This window comes from Crotalus tigris, unplaced genomic scaffold, assembly GCF_016545835.1.
Source record: "Crotalus tigris isolate CLP2741 ecotype Arizona unplaced genomic scaffold, ASM1654583v1 scf7180000017964.494433, whole genome shotgun sequence".
Classification (NCBI taxonomy): Eukaryota; Metazoa; Chordata; class Lepidosauria; order Squamata; family Viperidae; genus Crotalus; species Crotalus tigris.
Genome location: NW_024096747.1, coordinates 322,553 through 343,583, shown reverse-complemented (window position 1 = coordinate 343,583; position 21,031 = coordinate 322,553). Strand labels below are relative to the sequence as shown.

The following is a 21,031-nucleotide window of genomic DNA, read 5'->3' as shown; positions in this document are numbered from 1 at the left end:
GAAGTAAATAGCGTGACTTCCTATGCTCCTCCTCTCCTGGCACACTCTATGTCCCCTCCCCAAATATAATTTCCAACCAGCAATCCTGAGGCAGGAAAATATGATTAGGAGAAGAACCATTCTCTATATAAGACAAAATGACAAACTGCATACAAGTTACTATGTCTGAAGATGGAGCACTCAGTTCAGTGGTGAATGGCAAATTCCTGTAGGGTTGCTGTAAAACATTTCTATAGTGCTGTAAATTTCCCCAGCCCTTTGCTGAGAATCAATAAAATATATCCCAGCCATGAAAAACGTACAGATGAAAAATGTCTTATGATTTAAATTACTTGAAGGATCACAAACTTTTGTAACTGAATTTTTGTAGAATTTGCCCTTAGCCACTGACCAGCAAGCCAGGGTCAGTTTATTTTGGGTTGACAGTTTGGTCACTGTAAAATTAATTGCTAATAATTTACACTCTTTTCTCCTGTCCATCCTTCATTCCAATGCTGTTTGCTTATATAGGTGACAACAACCTTTAGTCTATGTCTGGGAATTCACTATTTCTGTTCTATTCTCTTATATACTAGATTGTCATTGAGTTGTATTTTGGAAGAATAGTAGACCCTTGGAACCAACAGTCCTGCCCATAGGTGGGCAGAAAAAAATCGATGAAAATAGCTTACCTTACATAAAGTGAACAATTCATTGATCTGGTAATTGTAGATTTTGATGTGGGGGCATGTCCTAAGAAACAGCTCCCCATTTGATGATAGGGTTGCATTGTCAGCACCATAAAAGGGTTTTAACACCAACAATTTATATTGGACATAATACTAGACTCTGAAATTTAGGAGAATCAATCCACACAAAATGTTATGTAGAAAAATGCGTTCTGTTTCATGATTTTTTCTTTGAGAGGATGAAGCTTTTTCTGTGATATATTTTGGCTGTTTGTTTTCTTCAACCAGTGTTTCTTTGACTAGTTTTTCTATGCATAGGCAATTTCTCCATTAAACACGATCACATTTTTTTTAGTATCACTCAACCATTAATGAGGTAATATAAAACCTATCTTCATTATTGCTATATTAGCACAGTGGCTAAGACTTTAGAAGGTCATGAGTGGGGATCTCATTTTAAAGAAATTTCATATAACAGTTCCTGCTCAGTTTGATGTGGCCAATTCACCCTGAACATAGTAAGCCAGTCTTCAAAACAGTCTTTTGTTCAAAGACCTTGAAATAGTGTAGTGTGATAACCTTAACCTTAGGTCAGATTGAAGTTATCATAGGGCTACAACTTTGCAACACTCTAAAGCGGTGGTTCTCAACCTTTTTAATGCTGCGACTCCCAACCAGTCGTAAGTCGAGGACTACTCAACCGGTCGTAAGTCGAGGATTACTCAACTGGTGCAGCACCGTTTGCAGAATGGGACTTTTGGCAGGCTCAGCAGGGCAGAGACAGCCTAGACAATTCCTATTAGCTTTTGAAAGCCAATAGAATTAGACTCTATTCAAAAGAGTCTATTCTATTGGCTTTCAAAAGCCAATAGAATAAAAGGGAGTAGCACAGCTAAGGAAAAGGGGGAAAAAATGGCGGACTGCGTTGTTTGGCGACCCCCATGAAATGGTCGTTCGACCCCAAATGGGGTCCCGACCCACAGGTTGAGAACCACTGCTCTAAAGCCTGACCATTTTATCCATAAAGTCCATATCATTACATGCATTGGCTGAACTTGTCTATGCAAGCATATGCCAGAATTCTCCAGCCTGGTAGCTGCCCTGATGAGTCATTTACAGTACCAATAATCACCAATCAGAAAACCACCAAAAATTGAAATGGTTGAGTTCGAGTAAAGTTTTCACACTCTGGACGATTCTAGCTTGGGGTTAGCGTAATATATTTTTTTTCCATCATATGATTGGTTTCAGCATATGAAAACTAACACAAAAGTTTCAGTTGGTTGTATGACAAATGACAGTTTCATGTTCTTGTATGCTAAAATGTATTACAGGTCAACTTACGACCACAACTGAGCCCAAAATTTGTTGCTAAGTGAGAAATTTGTTAAGTCAGTTTTGCCCCATTTTACGACTTTTCTTACCACATTTGTTAAATGAATCACTGCAATTGTTAAGTTAATGACATGGTTGTTAAATGAATTTGGTTTCCCCATTGATTTTGCTTGTCAGAAGATTGCAAAAGATGATCATATTCCAAATGATACCTATTTTGAAAAAAGATGTTAATTTAGATGAATGGCAGAAGGTTATCAATAAATTTATTTGGGCAGGGAAAAAACCAAGAGTTAACCTTAAGATTATTCAAGATGTACGTGAAAGGGGAGGACTTAAGATGCCTAATTTGAAATTGTATTATGATGCTGCGGCTTTAACATTGATTAGTAATTGGATTAATTTAACAAATCAAAACATACTTTCTTTGGAGGGATGGGATTTACTATATGGATGGCATGCTTACTTTATTTATAATAAGAAAGTAAATAGGGCTTTTAAGTCCCATATTTTAAGAATTGCTCTACTGCATGTCTGGAAGAAATGTTGTTGTTGTTGTTAATTGCGAAGTCGTGTCCGGCCCATCGCGACCCCATGGACAACGTTCCTCCAGGTCTTCCTGTCCTCTACCATCTTCTAGAGTCCATTTAAGTTCACACCTACTGTTTCAGTGACTCCATCCAGCCATCTCATTCTCTGTCATCCCATTCTTCTATTGCCCTCAATCTTTCCCAGCATTAGGCCCTTCTCCAGGGAGTCCTTCCTTCTCATTAGGTGGCCAAAGTATTTGAGTTTCAGGAAGAAATATTATTATAGATTAAATTATAAAATACCAATTTGGGGAATTCCTGGACACGCAGTAGAGGGGCTATCAAGAGGTGTGAAGTTGGATAGGATTTCTTATAATCAGTTGCTTAAATTGGAAGGGAAGGATTGGCAATTAAAATCGCTGGATGAATTGAGGCAAGAAAATATTGTTTACTCTTGGTTTCAGTATAGGCAATTGTTAGATAGATGGAGTTTAGATCAAAAGGTTGGTTTTACTTTGGAAGATCAGAATTTGATAAAACAAATTAGAGATCAGAATCAAGCTCATATAAAGAGTTTATAATGTTTTAGTGGAATTGGACTCAGAGACGGAATTAGTTAAAGATTGTATGATAAAATGGGCTGAAAATTTTCAAGAGCCGATTTTACTAGATACATGGGAGGCAATTTGGGTTGGAAATGTAAAGTTTACTCAGGCTCAAAATCTACGAGAAAATTTTTATAAAATGTTTTATAGGTGGCATTTGGATCCACAGAAATTGTCTCGCATGTATCCTAATTTACAGCCTAAGTGTTGGAGATGTGGATGCTTGGATGCAACTTATTACCATATTTGGTGGACGTTTAAAAACATAAAAGCCTTTTGGATTAAGATTTGATGGAACATTCAGAAGATTTTTAATAGAAAGATAAAGTTTTCACCACAATTATTCTTGTTAGGTATTATTGTAGATTGTGATGTTAAAGAAACTATTTTAATGTTGAATCTTATTACGGCGGCAAGGTTATTGGTTGGACAATATTGGAAGAAAGATTCTTTGCCTACTATAGAAGAATGGTTGCTTAAAGTTTCTAACTTAGCAGAAATGGCTAAAATTTCTGCTTATTTGAAGGATCATTTACAAGAAAAATACATCTCGGTGTGGAGAAGATGGATAAATTTTGTACAGAATAAATATGGGATTAGAAAGTATTATTTAGTTTTTGAATAACTTAAAGTTTAAAATGGGAATTATTTATATTGTTAATTATGCTTTTGCTTGGAATTTTTTTTTTTTTTTGTATTTGAGTATTTTAGGGATTTTATTATTTGTATAGTTGGGTAAGCTTAGTTAGAATTTGTTTGTTTATTTTTTAACCCTGTAATCAGCTCTGGGAAGTAAGGGGGGGGAGGGTTAGGGTGGGGGGGGGAGGTAGGGGAGATATTGTATTGTATTAAAAATTTGTATAAAACTTTTCAAAAAAAAGATGATCATATGACCTCGGGACACTGCAACTGTCATAAATGTGAGTCAGTTGGCAAGCATTTCAGTATAAATCACATGACCGTGGGGATGCTGCAGTGGTCATAAATGTGAAAAATGGTTATATGTAACTTTTTAAAATTCCATTGTAACTTCAAATGGTCACTTAGTGAACTGTTTTAAGTTGAGGATTACCGTATAGGAATATAATAATATAATATTTTTGAGAATGCTATTTTTATGATCCCTCCTCTCCATTTTGCAGATGGGATCCACAGTGTGACAGCCCAGTGTGTCCTGCGTGTCATTATCATCACTGAAGACATGTTGGCCAACAGTATCACAGTGCGCCTGGAGAACATGTGGGAGGAGCGTTTCTTGTCACCTCTCCTCGCCAACTTTCTAGAGGGCGTGGCTACTGTGCTGGCCACGCCCAAGGAGGATGTCTTCATCTTCAACATCCAGAATGACACAGATGTTGGAGGACAAGTGCTGAATGTCAGTTTCTCAGCAATGTCGCCCCGGAGTGGCCACTTTTTTAGTTCAGAGGAGCTTCAGGAACAGCTGTACATGAAACGCATGACCCTGACCTCAGTCTCCATGCTGGAAGTGTTGCCCTTTGATGACAATGTTTGCCTTCGGGAGCCCTGCCAAAACTATATGAAGTGCATCTCAGTGCTCAGGTTCGACAGCTCGTTTCCTTTCATCGCCTCCCTGTCCACCCTCTTCCGACCTATCCACCCTATCACAGGCTTGCGCTGCCGCTGCCCTCAAGGCTTCACTGGCGATTACTGTGAAATGGAGATTAACCTCTGCTATTCCAACCCCTGCCTCAACGGTGGAATCTGCACACGCAAGGAAGGAGGCTACACCTGCATCTGTCGCCAGCACTTCACAGGTCAGGGCTTAATTCTGCTGTGATTGGAGGCGGGCTATTGGCTCCCTATTTTCAAGTGCTTCCATATTTCATGGCTCTGTTTGGGTGTGAGAGACTTCGCCCATTGTTAAGGGGAGGCTCTGCTCGCTTTGAGTAGTGACCCAACAATGCTAATTCTACAACAATTAATTTGGCAACTAGTTAATTCTGCCCCTCTTTGGTGGAAAGAGAGGGTCAGAAAGGTATTAGCAAGGGAAGGATTTTGCTGTGCATCAGATACCTAGAAGCGGAAGCTAATTAAGTTATGTATTAATGAAGATGAATATGGAGTCATGGTAAGAAGCATAGTTGTCTACCACTTTCTTCATGTCAAGAAATTTTTCAACACTCATGATAGATTTGTAACTTAACTAACCATTGGTTACCCAATTTTTCAGGTACTGGTTGTTGTGGGGAGGACTGTTTTCCTTTTGCTTTTCCATAATGGTTTGTTTCTGCGTATAGAAAGTCTTACTGAGTATTTCCACAATTGCCCATAGCTGCTTTTTACAGTCTTACTAGAAAAGCACCACATTCACTAAATACTGGTTTTTCTGAACCAGGGCAAACTTTTCGGATTGCTTTCTAGACTAGTTTTCTCTTCTTGTCCAATAGTTCAAGAATGTCCCCTCAGGAAATTTAAAGCACCTGGGAGGAACTCAGTGCAGCCATGTCAGAAGCAGTTAGATGGCTAGCTTCCTTAAATATTGAATTATAACGTCTATGCCATTGCAACTGTATGGCTCCATAGTGTGGTGTTTTTATTATGATTTTATCTTAATTTAATATATTATCTCCTATATTGTATTATCTCTATATCTTTGTCTCTATCTATCTATCTATCTATCTATCTATCTATCTATCTATCTATCTATCTATCTATCATCTATCTATCTATTTATCTATCTGCTGACACTATATTTAATCTAAATTTATATATCAGTGATTGCATGACCTCTGTAGATGGTATCTGTTAAATAAAATAAAAATTCCTGTCCAAGATAGCATGGCAAGGGAAATTGGGGTAAAGGATGAGATCAATGCCATGCTGGGTGAAAGCTGCATCCTTTTCATGTGGCTTCTAACAGTCTGGCTATAGAGGAACACAGTTATATCAAATCTTGTCAGATAACATTGTTCTCATTTAAAAATCAGCAGATAAGATCTGCCTTAATAAGTTAATTTCATCTCATATCATTATAGTGGGTAGAACAGGGCTGGATGGTACTTAAATTACATGAACACGTAACAGTGATCTGGAAAAGTTATTAGGCTTACACTTGACAAAGTTGTCTTTACTCAAAAGACAAAGTTGTCTTTACTCAAAATCATAGCAACTGTCTTTTTCTTGAGTACTTCATTATTATAAGGGTAAAAATAAAGTACCAGAGGAATAGAAACCTCAGGTTATCATTAGCAGGATAAGATTCATACTTCTAAGTCTCCCTTGAAAGCATGTTCAGCATTTTGCAACCTGTCTCATCTTTCACAGCAAAAGTACCTGCCAGTTGCCAATATAAGTTCCAACTGCTACCCCGTAATTAGTTTCTGTTTGCTGAGTTAATCCTTACATGGTATTGCCTGGGGGGGGGGGGGAATCTTCAGTTGAGTGATATTTTCTCAAGAATACAACTAGAAATAAGGAAGGAAAATAATGAGAAGTGGCAGTATCAGCAAAGCTGAAGTAAGGCAGTACTATCAATGGGTAGTTGATATAAGGTCTTCCAACAGACCTTATGTACCAGCCACTGGGGAGGGATATAGCTACCTTCCTCTCTATGCCTGAACTTCCCAGATGTACCAGGCTGCTCACTACAGTATGAGGTCAATGAACATTGGATTACAGATAGTCCTTGACTTACAACCATTCATTTAATGAATATTCCAATTTATGATGGTGGTAAAAAAAGTGACTTATGGCCAGTTCTAATACTTATGACCATTGCAGCATTCCTGCAGGGACAGGATTGCCATTTGCAGCCTCCTCAGGGGGCTTCCAACAAGCACAGTCAGTGCGGGAAGCCAGAGTCACTTAATAATAATCAGGGCAATTCATTTCATGACTGTAGCAAAAAAAAAGTTGTAAAATTAGGCTGTAATTTACTTAGTGACTGCATTGCTTAGCAACAGAAATTCTCGCCCCTGTTATGGTCATACACTGAGGACTATCTTTAGTTGAACTCTTTGGCCAAAATTAGCTCTTTAGCTATACTGTTTTTTAAGTTCTGGCATAAACTTGTTTTTTTTTTACCAACTTGTTCACTGTATACTTATTCATAATGAAACAGGAAAAATGCCATTATTGGCATTCGTAATGAATTTACTCTGAATTTGACTTTGGTGTAGCCTATTCTACTAACTAATATGATCCCTGATATGATCCCTGCACAGAGAGAGAAGGAGAAAAATCTTGGCCATCTTTCCATTTTACATATCGTCCCGTCTTCTTCTACCAGTGCAAGAGAAACAAAAACAGGGCCAAACATGCTGTTTGACAAAAAGGGAGGAAAGGGCACCCGCTTAAAATGTGACAACCTTCCTATAGACTTGTCCACTTATTGAATTGCCACTGCTGGTAGAAGAGCAAAAGAACAGCAGGGTACAAATTTTAAGAAAGTGAAAAGGCAAGCTGTGATGGGAGGAAGGAGGACCTATAAACAATAATGGCCTGCCCAACCACCCTGATGAGATTACTCTGCTTCAGGTTTTTCACAGGGTACATGCCTCTTTCTGTGGTACCTTGTCCTTTGTTTGTAGGGGACACCACAACTCATGCAGCAACAGAGGAAGTACAAGATATACCGTATATGCCGCCGTATTAGGCGACCCAGCGTATAAGATGACCCCCGTCTTTATAGCCGGGCCGCATTCCTAGAACGTCGTCTTATACGCCGGAAACTACCAGTATTTCCGGCGTATAAGACGACTCGGCGTATAAGACGACCCCCGTCTTTGGCGCCGATTTCAGCGCTCGCGGAAGTCGTCTTATACGCCGGCATTTATGGTATATTTTAATCTACTTATTTGCCTATCAAAGCAAACATCTGATGGTTCTGAAAAGCAGTCTCCAAGTGCCATTTTCTCTCCCCAATTGTTGTCTGCAATTAATTAGTAAACACTTTAAATATAGCTATTTTTACCTCTCATTCTGTGGGGCTATTTTTCTAAGGTGGGTGGGTGGGTGAGGGAATTACTATTTGTGACATTTGACACAGAAACTGGGTAGTGTCCAGTGGTGGGATTCAAATATGTGAACAGACGGTTTCTCTATGTGGATGCCGCTTCCAGAAGTCCATTCTGGGCCTGGGCAACAAAAAATTAGCTACCGGTTCTGCCAAACTGGTGTGAACCGACTGAATCCCACCACTGGTAGTGTCTGACCTATGTATTTTCCTATGGCAATGTATTCTGCAATTCAAAGAGGCCCAAGCAGAACTGGGCAATCTGCTTTGTTTGTAGAATATGATACAGCTGTTCTGGGTTCAGTAAACTGGCTCCCATAACCATCTGCAAACTAACTTCTTTGCAGATGATTTAAAATAAATCTAATTTCCAGCTGGAGGGAGAGGCTCTAGGGGGCAATTTTTCTCTCAACCTTTGCAAACCTAATAAGAAAAAAAACCCCAAGCCTCTAATTATGAACTTACTGTTTGCATTCATTTATTTAAAATATTTATATAGCTGCCTGTTGTAAGCCAAGTAGAAAACAAACAATATATAGGTATATAATAGGTTGCGTAGCCCAAGCAGATAAAGAACTAAACAACATTGCTATTTACTTATTGAATTCATTGACAGTCTTACCAAACTGAGAAACTAGCAGCCTTTTCCCTCCCCCACACGCCCCCCCCCCCTGCAGACTGAGCAGTCTTTTTAAAGGGGCAGTCATCTGGCTGCTACATTTGTCATTCTGGCTAGGCTGGCTAGGCCAGTGTCCCTTTCCTCCCCCATTGCTCCATAAACTGTGCACTTAATGGAAGAGGATGACCATCCTAGGCAGGAGAAGAGCAATATTAATCCATGGTGGCAATACTATGTGAGTAAGTCTGGTAATACCTTGCCCAACATTTTATGAGAAGGCATCAGCTGTCATGAGCGGCATTTCATGTCATCAGGTGCATGGAGTGGCTGCACCGAGGAGATATGGGAAAGGTGGAGGCACGACTGGGAAGCAGAAATAAGTTGGCCATGCAGATTACATATGAGGCAGATTGCTAGTATCTTATCAATTCACAATTGATAAAGTCCATTGTGTTTGAGAACTTCTCAGATTGCCTGAAACCTTTTAATGAAGGTCAGTTCAGCAATTTCTTACTCCATGGTGCTTTCAAAAGTCCTATTTTTCCAAAATAGCCACTTTGAGGTCTGATAGAGTGTGGTGGGAGGAGGTTGAAATGCTCTTCAGTCAAAAGTAGACAATAGCTGTGCTCCCTTGTTAGAACCTTCAAGACTCGAAAGGCACAATACAGATATAAACCAATGAATTCTCCTACCCAGTCCATCAGTAGTGTAGACCAGGGCTTTTCAACCTTTTCACCCATTGTACCACTTTTAGGATAGGGCAACATCCGAGTACCATCAGTCGCCTAGCAAGGTGTCAAAAACCTGATGGCCCCAAAAAAAAAGAGGAAAAAAGTGATAAAGTACAGGTAATCTGCAACTTACAACAGTTTGCTTAGTGACTGTTCGAAGTTACAATAGCACTGAAAAAAGTGCCCCCCAAGCCACAGCCGAGCAAGACACCTGCCTGCCCACCCGGCAGCGCTCTTCCTCCTGTCTGAGGTTTTCATTGTTCTTAGCATTTCTGTTGAGGATTGGCAATGATGGTGGGGTGGGGGGTGTTTCATTTTTATTCCGCCCGTCTGCTGGGTGGTTGCAGCAGCACTTCACATGACCCTGGGACACTGTGACCGTCATAAATATGAATCAGTTGCCAAGCATCTGAATGTAAATCACAAGACCCTGGAGATGCTGCAACATTCCAACTGATCAGCGCTTCTTCTGAGCTCAGCAGAAGCGCCAGGATCAGTGCTGCTTTCCAGCTGATTGGTGCTTCTTCAGGGTTCAGCAGAAGCACCAGGATCAGCGCCAAGCTCCACCTGGAGCCTGGCGCTGATCCTGGCACTTCCACTGAGCCCTGACAGTCCCAAAAAAGTGCTGATCAGCTGGAAAGCGCCATTGATCCTGGCACTTCCACTGAGCCCTGACAGCCCTGCCGCTCCAGCCAGCTCTCGCTCAGGCTTGTGCGGTGCTGCCACCAGTTCAGCTCATTCCCCTCCCCTGCTACCACTTTTCTAGGATGGTCGTGTACCACCTGCCAGGTGCCAATGTACCACAGCCCTGGTGTAGACATATCTTGCAGCAGAGTTTTAAGAGATCTTTACTTCTGGATTCAGACTCCTTTATTCTGGTCCATCTCATCCAGTCAAGCATCAGTCTTTCCCCAATTAATTTACTGGGCAATTTCCTCAGAGGTGAAAACCTGCTAGCCTCTGTTTCTCACTCCATTGGCTAAGCAATATACCTGAGTTCTTTGTAGCCCCCCAGCTTTCCTGCAGCATTTACCTGTATAGAAGGTGGGGAGGAGCTGGCCAGAAGATGGATGGAGTATCAAGATACAAGCCCAACCCTTGGGTGATTTATATCACAACACACTGTCATCAAGTGGTTAATTCTGACACTCCCAACCTCTACAGACATAGTTGAAACCTTGGCTGGGCAGAAGGCTCCAGGCAGGGAGAGAAGGGTCGTTATTTCTTTTTATAACTTCTGCATACTCATGAGTAGACTTTTTTCTCCCTTTTTTATGAGAGAGAAAAGGCTATCTCAACTTCGATTCATTTACTTGGTCTTCATCGACTGGCCTTTCTAAGGAAACCTTTTTCTCTTTTTCCTAACCGTGGCCACAGGCTAAATATCTTCTGTTCCATTCTGCCTCTTTCCCTCACCCAGGCATGTATCTCTTGTGTTCAACTCCACATCTTATTTTTATGTCTTTATTAACTCCTGGATTTTGTTTCTGGATCCCTGCTCCTTAGGAGAAATCTCATTTGAACAGAGATCCATGATTTTAATTTCTCTACATGCTCTAAACTGCCCTACAGCTATCACTAACTCTTAATTTCTTTGCAAATTCTTTCCTTAATGGAACTGCATCTAGATGGAGAGAGGTATGCAGTGGGGTACCCTAATATTCAGGCCTTGTACTCTTCAATATCTTCATCAATGATTTAGATGACGGGATACATGGGGAACTTATCAAATTTGCAGACAACATCAAACTGGCAGGAATAGCCAATATTCCAGAAGATAGGGCCAAGATACAGAAGGATCTTGACCAGGGGTGTCAAATTGCTGGCCCGGGGGCCAGTTGCATCATGAAAAGGCTGTGCCCACCCCAGTTCCGGCAATGCAAAAAAAAATTGCGATACGTCACAACACATCACATGAAACAGCGTGTTTGACACCCGTGATCTTGACAGACTTGAACACTGGGCCTTACCACTGAATTTTATTTTGCTAGATGAGAAAAGTAAAGTTCTACATTTAGACAAAAGAAACCAAATGCATAGATATAGAATAGGAGATACTGGACTCAATAATAGTAACTGTGAGAGGGATCTTGAAGTCCTAGTGGACAACCACTTCAATATGAGCCAGCAGTGTGCTGCAGCTGCAAAAAAAGCCAACACAGTGCTGGGCTGCATTAACAGAGGAATAGAATCAAGATCACGTGAAGTATTAATACCACTTTATAATGCCTTGGTAAGACCACACTTGGAATATTGCATCTGGTTTTTGTTGCCATTATATAAAAAAGATGTTGAGATTCTAGAAAGTGTGCAGAGAAGAGCAACAATTTGATTTGAACATCTTTATGTTGGCATTTTATGTTATAATTTGTATAAAAGCAAAACATGACTTTCTTTGAGCTCCTCAAATCAGTTAATTTATATACTGCTAAAATGGCTACTTCTTTTTTCAGCAAGAAAAGGAAATTGATTTGGTTTGCCTGTTAAAACACACCCATACAATTTTTACTTTTTGAACTAGTATATATTATACAATACAGTTATTCATCCATTTTCACCCTTCTGCAAACCGTATTTTATAATGCAGTTCCCCATCAAAACAACAATATATACACAAGAGAAAATTGCATAGTAAAAGCCATACATTAGGAAAAATTATTTGCAAAGAGGCATATATCAGGGGAAATGCCTACAAAATTTCAAAGTATATGATAAGAAAATACATGCAGGTTTTTTTTAATGGAGGCGTTCTTTAAAAAAAGAAAATTTAAGAACAAATCCAAGAAAAACTTTACAAAAATGCATATTCTAATAAAAAATCTAAAATCAAATACTGTAGTATATGTAAATGTATTTTTAAAAGACAATTCAGTTTTCATATTTTTCACATAAATGTGAAAGACTGTGAATAGAATAGAATAGAATAGAATATCTTTATTGTCACTTTGAATGTACACTAATCGGCACAAATTAAAATGAAATTTTGTTGCATTTAAATTAAAAATACAAAAAAACCCATTTACATTCTAAATTACATATATATTTTAAAAATGCTTAAGGTAGACAAAAATAACACTATAGGGTATTAAAAAGATAGAATTTCTTCCATTTTAGCATTCTGAAAAAATGTAGACTTGTTGAAGATTAGAGAAAATGAAGCAAGCACATTTCAATGATGTTAGTCGCAGAGACACCTACTGAGATAACATTGACCAGACTGAGCATCATTTGGGATTTTATTTCCCATATTTACTGCGCAAACAAGGAAAAATTATACACTTTGTGGAAAGAAACAGCAAACAAGAGACCAGTTTCTCAAACTGTACCTCCCCTTGTCAAAAGGACTTTGAGATTGCCACTGTCAGGAGCAAAAGGTTTGCCTCTGTACTGGTCTTATGAAACGATAACCAAATCAGCAATAATGAACCCTTAAGAGGTTTTCAGGTCATAGAGAAGGGTTCATATATTTCCTTCCCGTCACTTCCTGACAGTCCCCTGGGGACCTAACTTAAGACATAAGAACAAAATGGAGGAAACGGAGTTCCTAAGCCTCAATTCAGACTGAAAGAAATATGCTTTTTTCCCATGATCATCTCTTCACTTATTTTTTTTCCCGGAATTCCTGGATAAACCCAGTTTGCACCTCGGGATCAGTCACACAAGAGAGAAGCAATCACATCCAATGCCCTAGTCACCTTCTTATTCCAGATGCAGAGTGGGACTATTTACCCGGCTGCTGAGAAAATTTCCAAGCACTTTCAAAAAAGCCATCTGGATCTATCAAGCAGTTGGGGCTGACTGTTCAAATAAGGCCATCATCCTTGCAGAGATCAGAATTTGCAGTAATGTGCATCATAATCAGGAAATGATCTGAACGCAGTTAGGAATTAGTGATGATGCCTCCCATATTTAGATCTTGTGCCATCTGCTCCAAAGTAAACATTAGTTCTAACAAGTGGCTGTCTCTAGTAGACACAGCTGAGATAATCTGGGACAAATTCAGGATTGCCACAGTCATATAATCCTGAGCTCTTCCAAATACCATCCCAAGATCATGATACCAGTGTTCCAAAATCTCAGGGGTTGCCACAAAGAAGAGGGTGTCAAGCTATTCTCCAAAGCACCTGAAGGCAGGAGAAGAAGCAACAGACGGAAACTAATCAAGGAGAGAAGCAACCTAGAACTAAGGAGAAACTTCCTGACAGTGAGAACAATTAACTAGTGGAACAACCTGCCTCCAGAAGTGGTGAATGCTCCAACACTGGAAGTTTTTAAGAAGAGAATGGACAGTCATTTGTCTGAAATGGTATAGGGTTTTCTGCCTGTGCAAGAGGTTGGACTAGAAGATCTCCAAAGTCGCTTCCACCTTTGTTATTTTGATTCTGTATCATAATAGCTGAAATCTTGCAGCTCTGTAATCCTGGGAGAATCTGCCAGAAGCCCAGCAATAAGATCTAGCAGTTCAGCAAGGATTGCTGTAGGGCAGCAGGGAAACTCTTACATTTGCCAGGATGCAAACTGGAAACGTTACTATATCTTTAATGTGCTGAGCATTAGGAGACAATAAAATCATGGCATATAAATTCCTATTCCTTTCTGGATCATATCACCTGCTTTTTTCTATTATCCTCAATGGGATCATGCTGAGTAAGGCAAGCTACTGTAGATGAGAAAAGCACAAAACAGGAGTGAAAGCTATTACACTCATTGTTCCACCTTTCTTAAAAAGCTGTGTTTTATGACCCAACAGCCCCAGGAGCCTGTGTATCTGGGTTGCTTTATATGGCGCTATTATTGGGCAGGTTGCTTAGAAATGATCTAACGTAAGGGCATGAGAAAGATACCCGACATGATTTGATCAAAGGCCCATCTAGTCCATCACAGTTTCTCAGCTAAGTGCTTCTGAAAAGCTAATCAACAGGATATTAACTGGTCCCATTACCATTGCTGTAAATTGATACCAACATAATTACTCTTAGGCACAGCCTTGCCAAAGTTGATTCTGCCTGTTCTATCTGAATATCTCAAGGAGAATTTTCTGAGAATATCCTATCAGTTGGAAATACATGAGCCTTTTCTATAGTGGCCTCTGTGCTGTGGAAGACTCTTTAAAAACACATAAAATCTCACGTCATCGTGAGTAGTCACTTCCATGTTCTAATACTCCATTAAGTCAAGCTTAATTTTGCTACTCAGTGGACATGTCCATGTGGTTTCCTTTTCAAGAACATGAAAGTGATTTGCAGCTGCCTTCTTACAGTTCCTTTCTCTGCCATCTAAGTATTTGTCAGAATTGATTTGCTTAGGATATTTTTTAAGGTTTAGTAAATACATTAACCAACCAAGAGATGGTGATTAGGCTTTCCATAACTATAGGTAGCCTTCAACTTACAACAGTTCATTTAGTGATCGTTCGAAGTTACAAAGGCACTGAAAAAAATGACTTATGACTGTTTTTCATTCTTACAACCGTTGCAGCATCCCCTTGGTCACGTGATCAAAATTCAGCTGCTTGGCAACTAACTCATATTTACGACGGTTGCTATGTCCTGGGGTCATGCGATCTCCTTTTCGGTTTTCTGACAAGCAACATCAATGGGGAAGCCAGATTCACTGAACAACCAGGTTACTAACTTATCAACTGCAGTGATTCACATAAGTGTGACAAGAAAGGTTGTAATATGGGGCAAAATTCATCTCCTTCAGGGACGGTAAAGAGGAAGAGTTTTTGAATTTACTATCTGATTATCTTTCTAGGATAAAATCTGGCAAGCAGGCATTCTTCCCTCTTGGATTTAGATCTGTGTTGAATTTCCATATAGATTCTGAGACAAGGAATCTGAGATTTTTGCTATCTTGTGTAGGTTATTTTTAATCATGAGTATGATTCAGTTAAATGTAAGTATAATTAAAGAAAACTAAACTCTCCGTTTTAGCAATTCAAACAGTTGTCTGACCTCCCCTATACTATGCTGAATGAAGCTTCCCAGCACATGGTCTGAAGGAATGAAATCTCAGTTGTGTAAAAGAGTCTTGATCTCTTGTGTTCCTCTCCTCCTCCTCCTCCTCCTCCTTTTCCCTTTCCTTCTCCTTCTCCTTCTTCTTCCTTCTTCTTCTGTCTAGATCAGGGGTAGGCCAGCATGGCTGGCTCAGGAATTTTGGGAGTTGAAGTCCACGAGTCATAAAAGAGCCAAGGTTGCCTACCCCTGATCTAGATCAAACTTTAGACTGCCCAAATGAAGCCACCTTCTTGACTTTGTCTGTTGGCCAAAAATAAGTCATTGTCAGTACATTGTAATTAATTCATCAATTGCAAAGAGAAAATTCCTTTCTATCACTCTGATTCCTATTGAAAGGAAACATAGCAAGGTAACCTGACATCTTATACTGATGAAGATAGTAAGGAGTTTGGCTTGTCAGAAGAATGATGCATGTGAATGCTGAAGGTTTGGTTGCAAATTCCACATATACTGAATGGTACATAGTGCCATCACATGGCTGTTTAGGCAAATGACAATATAGCCAGGGCTAAATGATCCAAGAACAGTCTTCCCCAATTTGACATCCTCCAGATATATTGGAGTTGCCTTTAGCCACCATGACTAGGAATTCTGGAGTTCTAGCTCCACCATATACAGCTCCACTTCATATGGTAAAGTTGCCCTAGAAGCTATATATTTAGAGTAAATCTGTAGATTGCAGTTTCAGTTGAACTTTTAATGAGTGTATCACTGTTAATGGCCAATGCCAGAAACAAATCATACAATTTATACCGTCAGCAAGCATGATTGTCATGTTGCACTGTCTTTGAAAAGGATATCTTTTAGGGCTACCCAACAACTTAAAACTACCTCGTTGTTTTCTCTATCACTTTTTCACAATTGCATTTATAGAAGATGGCAGTGGTGATGACAAAATCATAGGTAGATTTTAGTATCATTAGCATGCTACACCTTTCAATATCATATCACCAAGCTTCCCCAGCCATTTCATGTGACTATTGAAAAACACTGGAAGTAGAATGTAACCTGAAGGATCTTATCAAATAGCTTCTGTTTTGAGGGATACCTGTTTTAAGTCACACCATTTGGAATCTACCACAGAAAGATAAATGGTACCAAAGCAAAGCAGTATCTTCAATTCCTGATCTCTGAGAGGATTTAGAAGGATGCCACAGTATCAAAAACCACTAATTCAAGAAAGACTGAAAGAGATACGTTTTCTCCATTAGTATAAGCCTGAAACTGGTGAAATAGGAATTGATGATTCTCCAACCAGAAAAGATGTTTTTGTAAACCAGGGACTGATGACCCAAATATGTTAGAACAGTCACAAGTAGGCATATAGTTTTTGAGTTGAAATAGCAGAAGGAAGAAGCCCAGGATTTAAATCTCAAGATTAACTTATACAGAAATCATGATTCCATTTTCTGGTGCTGTTAACTGGAAAATTTTTCACATATATAAGTATCTAATTTTTTTACTCTAAATATATTACTGTAAATATTACTTTTTTTACAATATATCTACTTTAAAATGCAAAGCAGGGAGAAATATTTGATTGCCATATCTGGTCTCAAGCTCTGGCATCAAACAAAAATATTCATGACATCAACAGATGGAAACTAATCAAGGAGAGAAGCAACCTGGAATTAACAGTTAGGACAATTAACCAGTGGAAAAGCTGTCATCAGAAGTAGTGGGTACTTCATCACTGGAGGCTTTTAAGAAGAGACTGGACAGTCACTTGTCTGAAATGGTATAGGGTCTCCTGCTTGAGCAGGGGGTTGGACTAGAAGACCTCCAAGGTTCCTTCCAGCTTGATTCTGATTGATTGATGAGAGTAGCCAACTCTAAAACGTGGCCCTTCAATCAGATGAAATCCACTCAAATTGCAATGTTTCCTCCATGATTACTATTATTTTTTCAATCATTTTACCCAACTGTGGATGTTTGAATATTGACCTCTAATTACTTTTTTTTAAAAAAGATCCACTGCAGGCTTTTTCAAAGTACAAACTCCCTTGAGCCAAGCATCCCTGCTAGTAATCCCATGGGTACCTGCAAGTAACATCCATGTTGCCACACGGGCAATAATATGGACGTAATTTGTCATTGATTTTTTTTCTATATTTTTTTCTGTACTGTCTAGACTGCCATTCTGGAACATCTCTGTGGTTCTCTATCCAGTCCTAACTGTGGTTGACCTTATTTAGCTTTCATCACAAGCCAAAGTCAACTTGGTGCTGCAAGTTGTTGTGGCACAGGGTTTTTTGGATCTCTAATCTGATTTTTTTTCTTTTAATAAAGAGACTTCATGCTTTTGCTCAGAGTGGTCTTTTTGATGTTCACAAAGGGATTTTCTAACAATTTGTGTTGAGAAGTTACAAGCTACATTGTGCAATGATGTTAGAACATACCCTCCAAACAATTTGACCGTGTACTTGGGTGTCAAAAACACAAATTGATCCAGTGTAATTAAGTAAAAGAAGTTATCAGACAGTCCCATAATTCATTTTTCTTTTCTAGCAGCAACCAGGGTGGTCTGAATAGAACAGATTTCATGCCAACAAACACACTTACACAAAAATAAATCACAACTAACCTATTAGAGTTTTGGGATCAAATTCTGGAAGGAAGTGGTTAGTAATGTGAATCTCTCCCAACTTGAAACGATTCAGCAGGCTGCAAACAGGGGCAATACAGACAGGAAAATAGTTCTTTTTTGCTGCAGATCTTATCAAAATTTATTATTTCAAATTGGCTTCATATTGCTTTATCAAATTTGAACCACATTGTCGTCCACTTACACTCTGTCTTATCACTTCAATTTCCTCAAGTCTTCTAAAGCAGACTGGAGAGGACCCTGGGAGTGATTGTGTCAATTACCTGAGCAAATACCTTATTCCATGGCATTGATGGAATCCTTGGTAGAATTACTCATAAAACTTCCTAGATCATCTGGAATCCTTATAGATCTAATTGCCTTTTCAGACAACCATCTTAGTAGGTCCAGTGGTTTTACAGAGATGAGATGTAGCCATTTAAGCAAATGATGAGTCATTTATGACAGTCGGGAGAGCCTTGAGATCCCACCAGAAATATAAATATAGCATATTAACATAATGTAACACAATACAGCAGAACATAATGTAGTATCTGTCTGATGCTCATGTGTTCTTATATGAAAGGAATCCCAGTTCTTTCTTTCACTGTAGTTTTTGCCCTATTCTGTCTCAGAGGCCCTTTGATCATTTCATTTCTTCTGCTCTTCTTTCCCAATAGGTGATAATTGTGAAGTGGATAGTCGGGCAGGACGTTGTGTTCCTGGAGTGTGTAGGAACGGAGGTACTTGCACCAACTCTGCAGATGGAGGCTTCCAATGTCAGTGTCCACCTGGGGGCTTTGAAAAACCATTCTGTGAAGTATCTGTACGCTCTTTTCCTCCCAAATCTTTTGTCATGTTTCGAGGTTTGCGCCAGAGGTTCCACCTGAGCCTTTCTCTTTCGTAAGTTCGGCTAAAAAGCAGCTTTGTAAGAACTGCCTTTATCTGCCATTGATGGTGTTGAATTTTATCTTGCTGAATTCCATTATACATTTGCCTTGACTTTCAAGTTAGATTTCTCTTTCATATTGGGTGGGGGGCATTCCTAAGATATTAGTTCAATCGAAGTATCTCCATATGTGTGAGGGTTTTTAAAAATTTTACTAGGGGAATGATTATAATTATTGCCAGCTCTCACTTTCCTTGAACAAATACTCAAATGTAAATCAAGCAGAATTTCAACAAGTACAGGTTTCCTGAAAATGTGGTACAATGATTAGTTGGGCTCTATCTTGTCAATTCTGAGGGGGGAAAAAGATGGCAAATCTACTCTTTATTGATGATTTGATAGTAATATAATTCTTCTGCAGTCCTAATGGCAATTACACCAGGTGACTTGAGTACAGTACCATTCAGAATTCAGAAGTTTTATCCTAACTTTGTGAAAATGTATCTAGTTTGCTTAAGTATGTGTGAAAATTCTAACTCTTTATATTTCATCACTAGATTTGCTACTGTAGAGCGTGGTGGTCTCTTAATTTACAATGGACGTCTGAATGAGAAGCATGACTTTCTGGCTGTAGAGATTGTTGATGGGCAGGTCCAGCTGAAGTACTCTACAGGTGGGTCTGGCAGATGGGTCCATGCTGTCCTCACTGCTGTCCTCAAGAAGTTGCCATTGTATTATCGAAAGAATGGTACTTACTATAAAAACTTTTTACATTGAGAATCTTATAGAAGCTGTACTTTTTCAAAATTAGTAACTACTGATGAATTCCCTGAAAACTCTTCTAGTGCAACAAATGAAGACACTTGAGACCCTTTAAAGTCCCTTGCCAAACAGAATAGTCCTTTATTACCAAGTGGTAGTCACATTTCCAAGCACAGGAACATTTAAATACCAGTAGCCAGGCAAACATGAAAAGCAAAATATTGTATTTTGCACTAGGCACTCTTTCAACATTTCTGTTTCCTTGGGATAGTCATTTGCTGTTGACAATGAGAAGTCGGTGTTCTAATTTTGAAGCTTCAGAGGTTTCAGAGGTGGCCTTCAGGTATTTCATTTCAAAAAAAGCACTTCAGCCTGCAACTTCTAATGTGGCCCATAATTCAACTTCAGAACACTTCTATATGCAAATTTGTAGTTGGCAGATGTTGCTATAAATGTTTGCTTTAATTAGTTGCAAGGGTCACAGAGAATTAGTCTGTAGGCTAATATACCAGATTCTGTGTTCGCACCCATTACATTTGCATGGCTGATCTGTACAAAAATGTCAGTGTGTACTTTAGTTGGGTCATGTGACTGATTCTGGAATGATAGCCCAGAAAAATTGTGAACTATATATCAACATAAAAATATATGTCTGAATGGCATGATAAGGTGGGAATATGGAAGATGGCAAAATAGTGTATCTATACATGCAGCTCTGTATTCACCTGCTTATATACCGTACATACAGTAAGTGTCCACATATCATATCAAGTCTACAGGTTACAAAGATTCAAGTGCTGTCAGAATGAATGCTAATGCTGGAAGCCATGTTCTGTTTTAAGCTGCAGTTTAAAAGCTTTACTTTCATGAGACGTAGCAATACTCCAAACTATATCCTTTATTCACAAGGTTCTGTCTGATTATGCATAAAAATATGTAAGGCTATTCAACCTTACAGACAAGGTTCAAATGGAAACATCCTAAATATAGTTACTGTACTACAGAAAATGGCTTTCATTCCAGGGAGTTAAAAATGTCAATAAGGCAGACTCCAGTCTTATTACTAAAGCATTCTTCCTTGCTTAGCTGCAGAAAATAAATATCAGATTTGTTGTTTTCACCTGGTCAAACAAGAAAAAGAATTGGTAAAAAGGTGGACATCTACAGTTATCCTTATGAAAGTTTAGCTAGCGAAAAAATATAGCTTGATGTTTATTTCCAAACATCAAAAACAGTTAACTGTAAAAGAGAGGGGGATGGGAAGGAACAGCAGGCAAGAATTTACATTATATATCTATAAGGCTTTGGAAACA

The 21,031-nt window shown here is 39.0% G+C and overlaps 1 protein-coding gene across 4 annotated transcripts in view; it reads left to right on the top strand.

Moving 5' to 3' along the window:
• The window catches only part of CELSR3 (cadherin EGF LAG seven-pass G-type receptor 3), a 112,074-nt gene that overhangs the window by 34,241 nt on the left and 56,802 nt on the right, over positions 1–21,031 (top strand). For all 4 annotated transcript variants that reach the window (XR_005556955.1, XM_039345581.1, XM_039345578.1 and 1 more), the window contains exons 2-4: positions 4,281–4,913; positions 18,748–18,970; positions 19,514–19,629. Coding sequence is in view for 3 of the 4 variants with exons in the window: in XM_039345581.1 (XP_039201515.1) it covers positions 4,281–4,913; positions 18,748–18,970; positions 19,514–19,629 (972 nt within the window). In the remaining variant the exon portion in view is untranslated. The remainder of the gene's footprint in view (positions 1–4,280; positions 4,914–18,747; positions 18,971–19,513; positions 19,630–21,031) is intronic.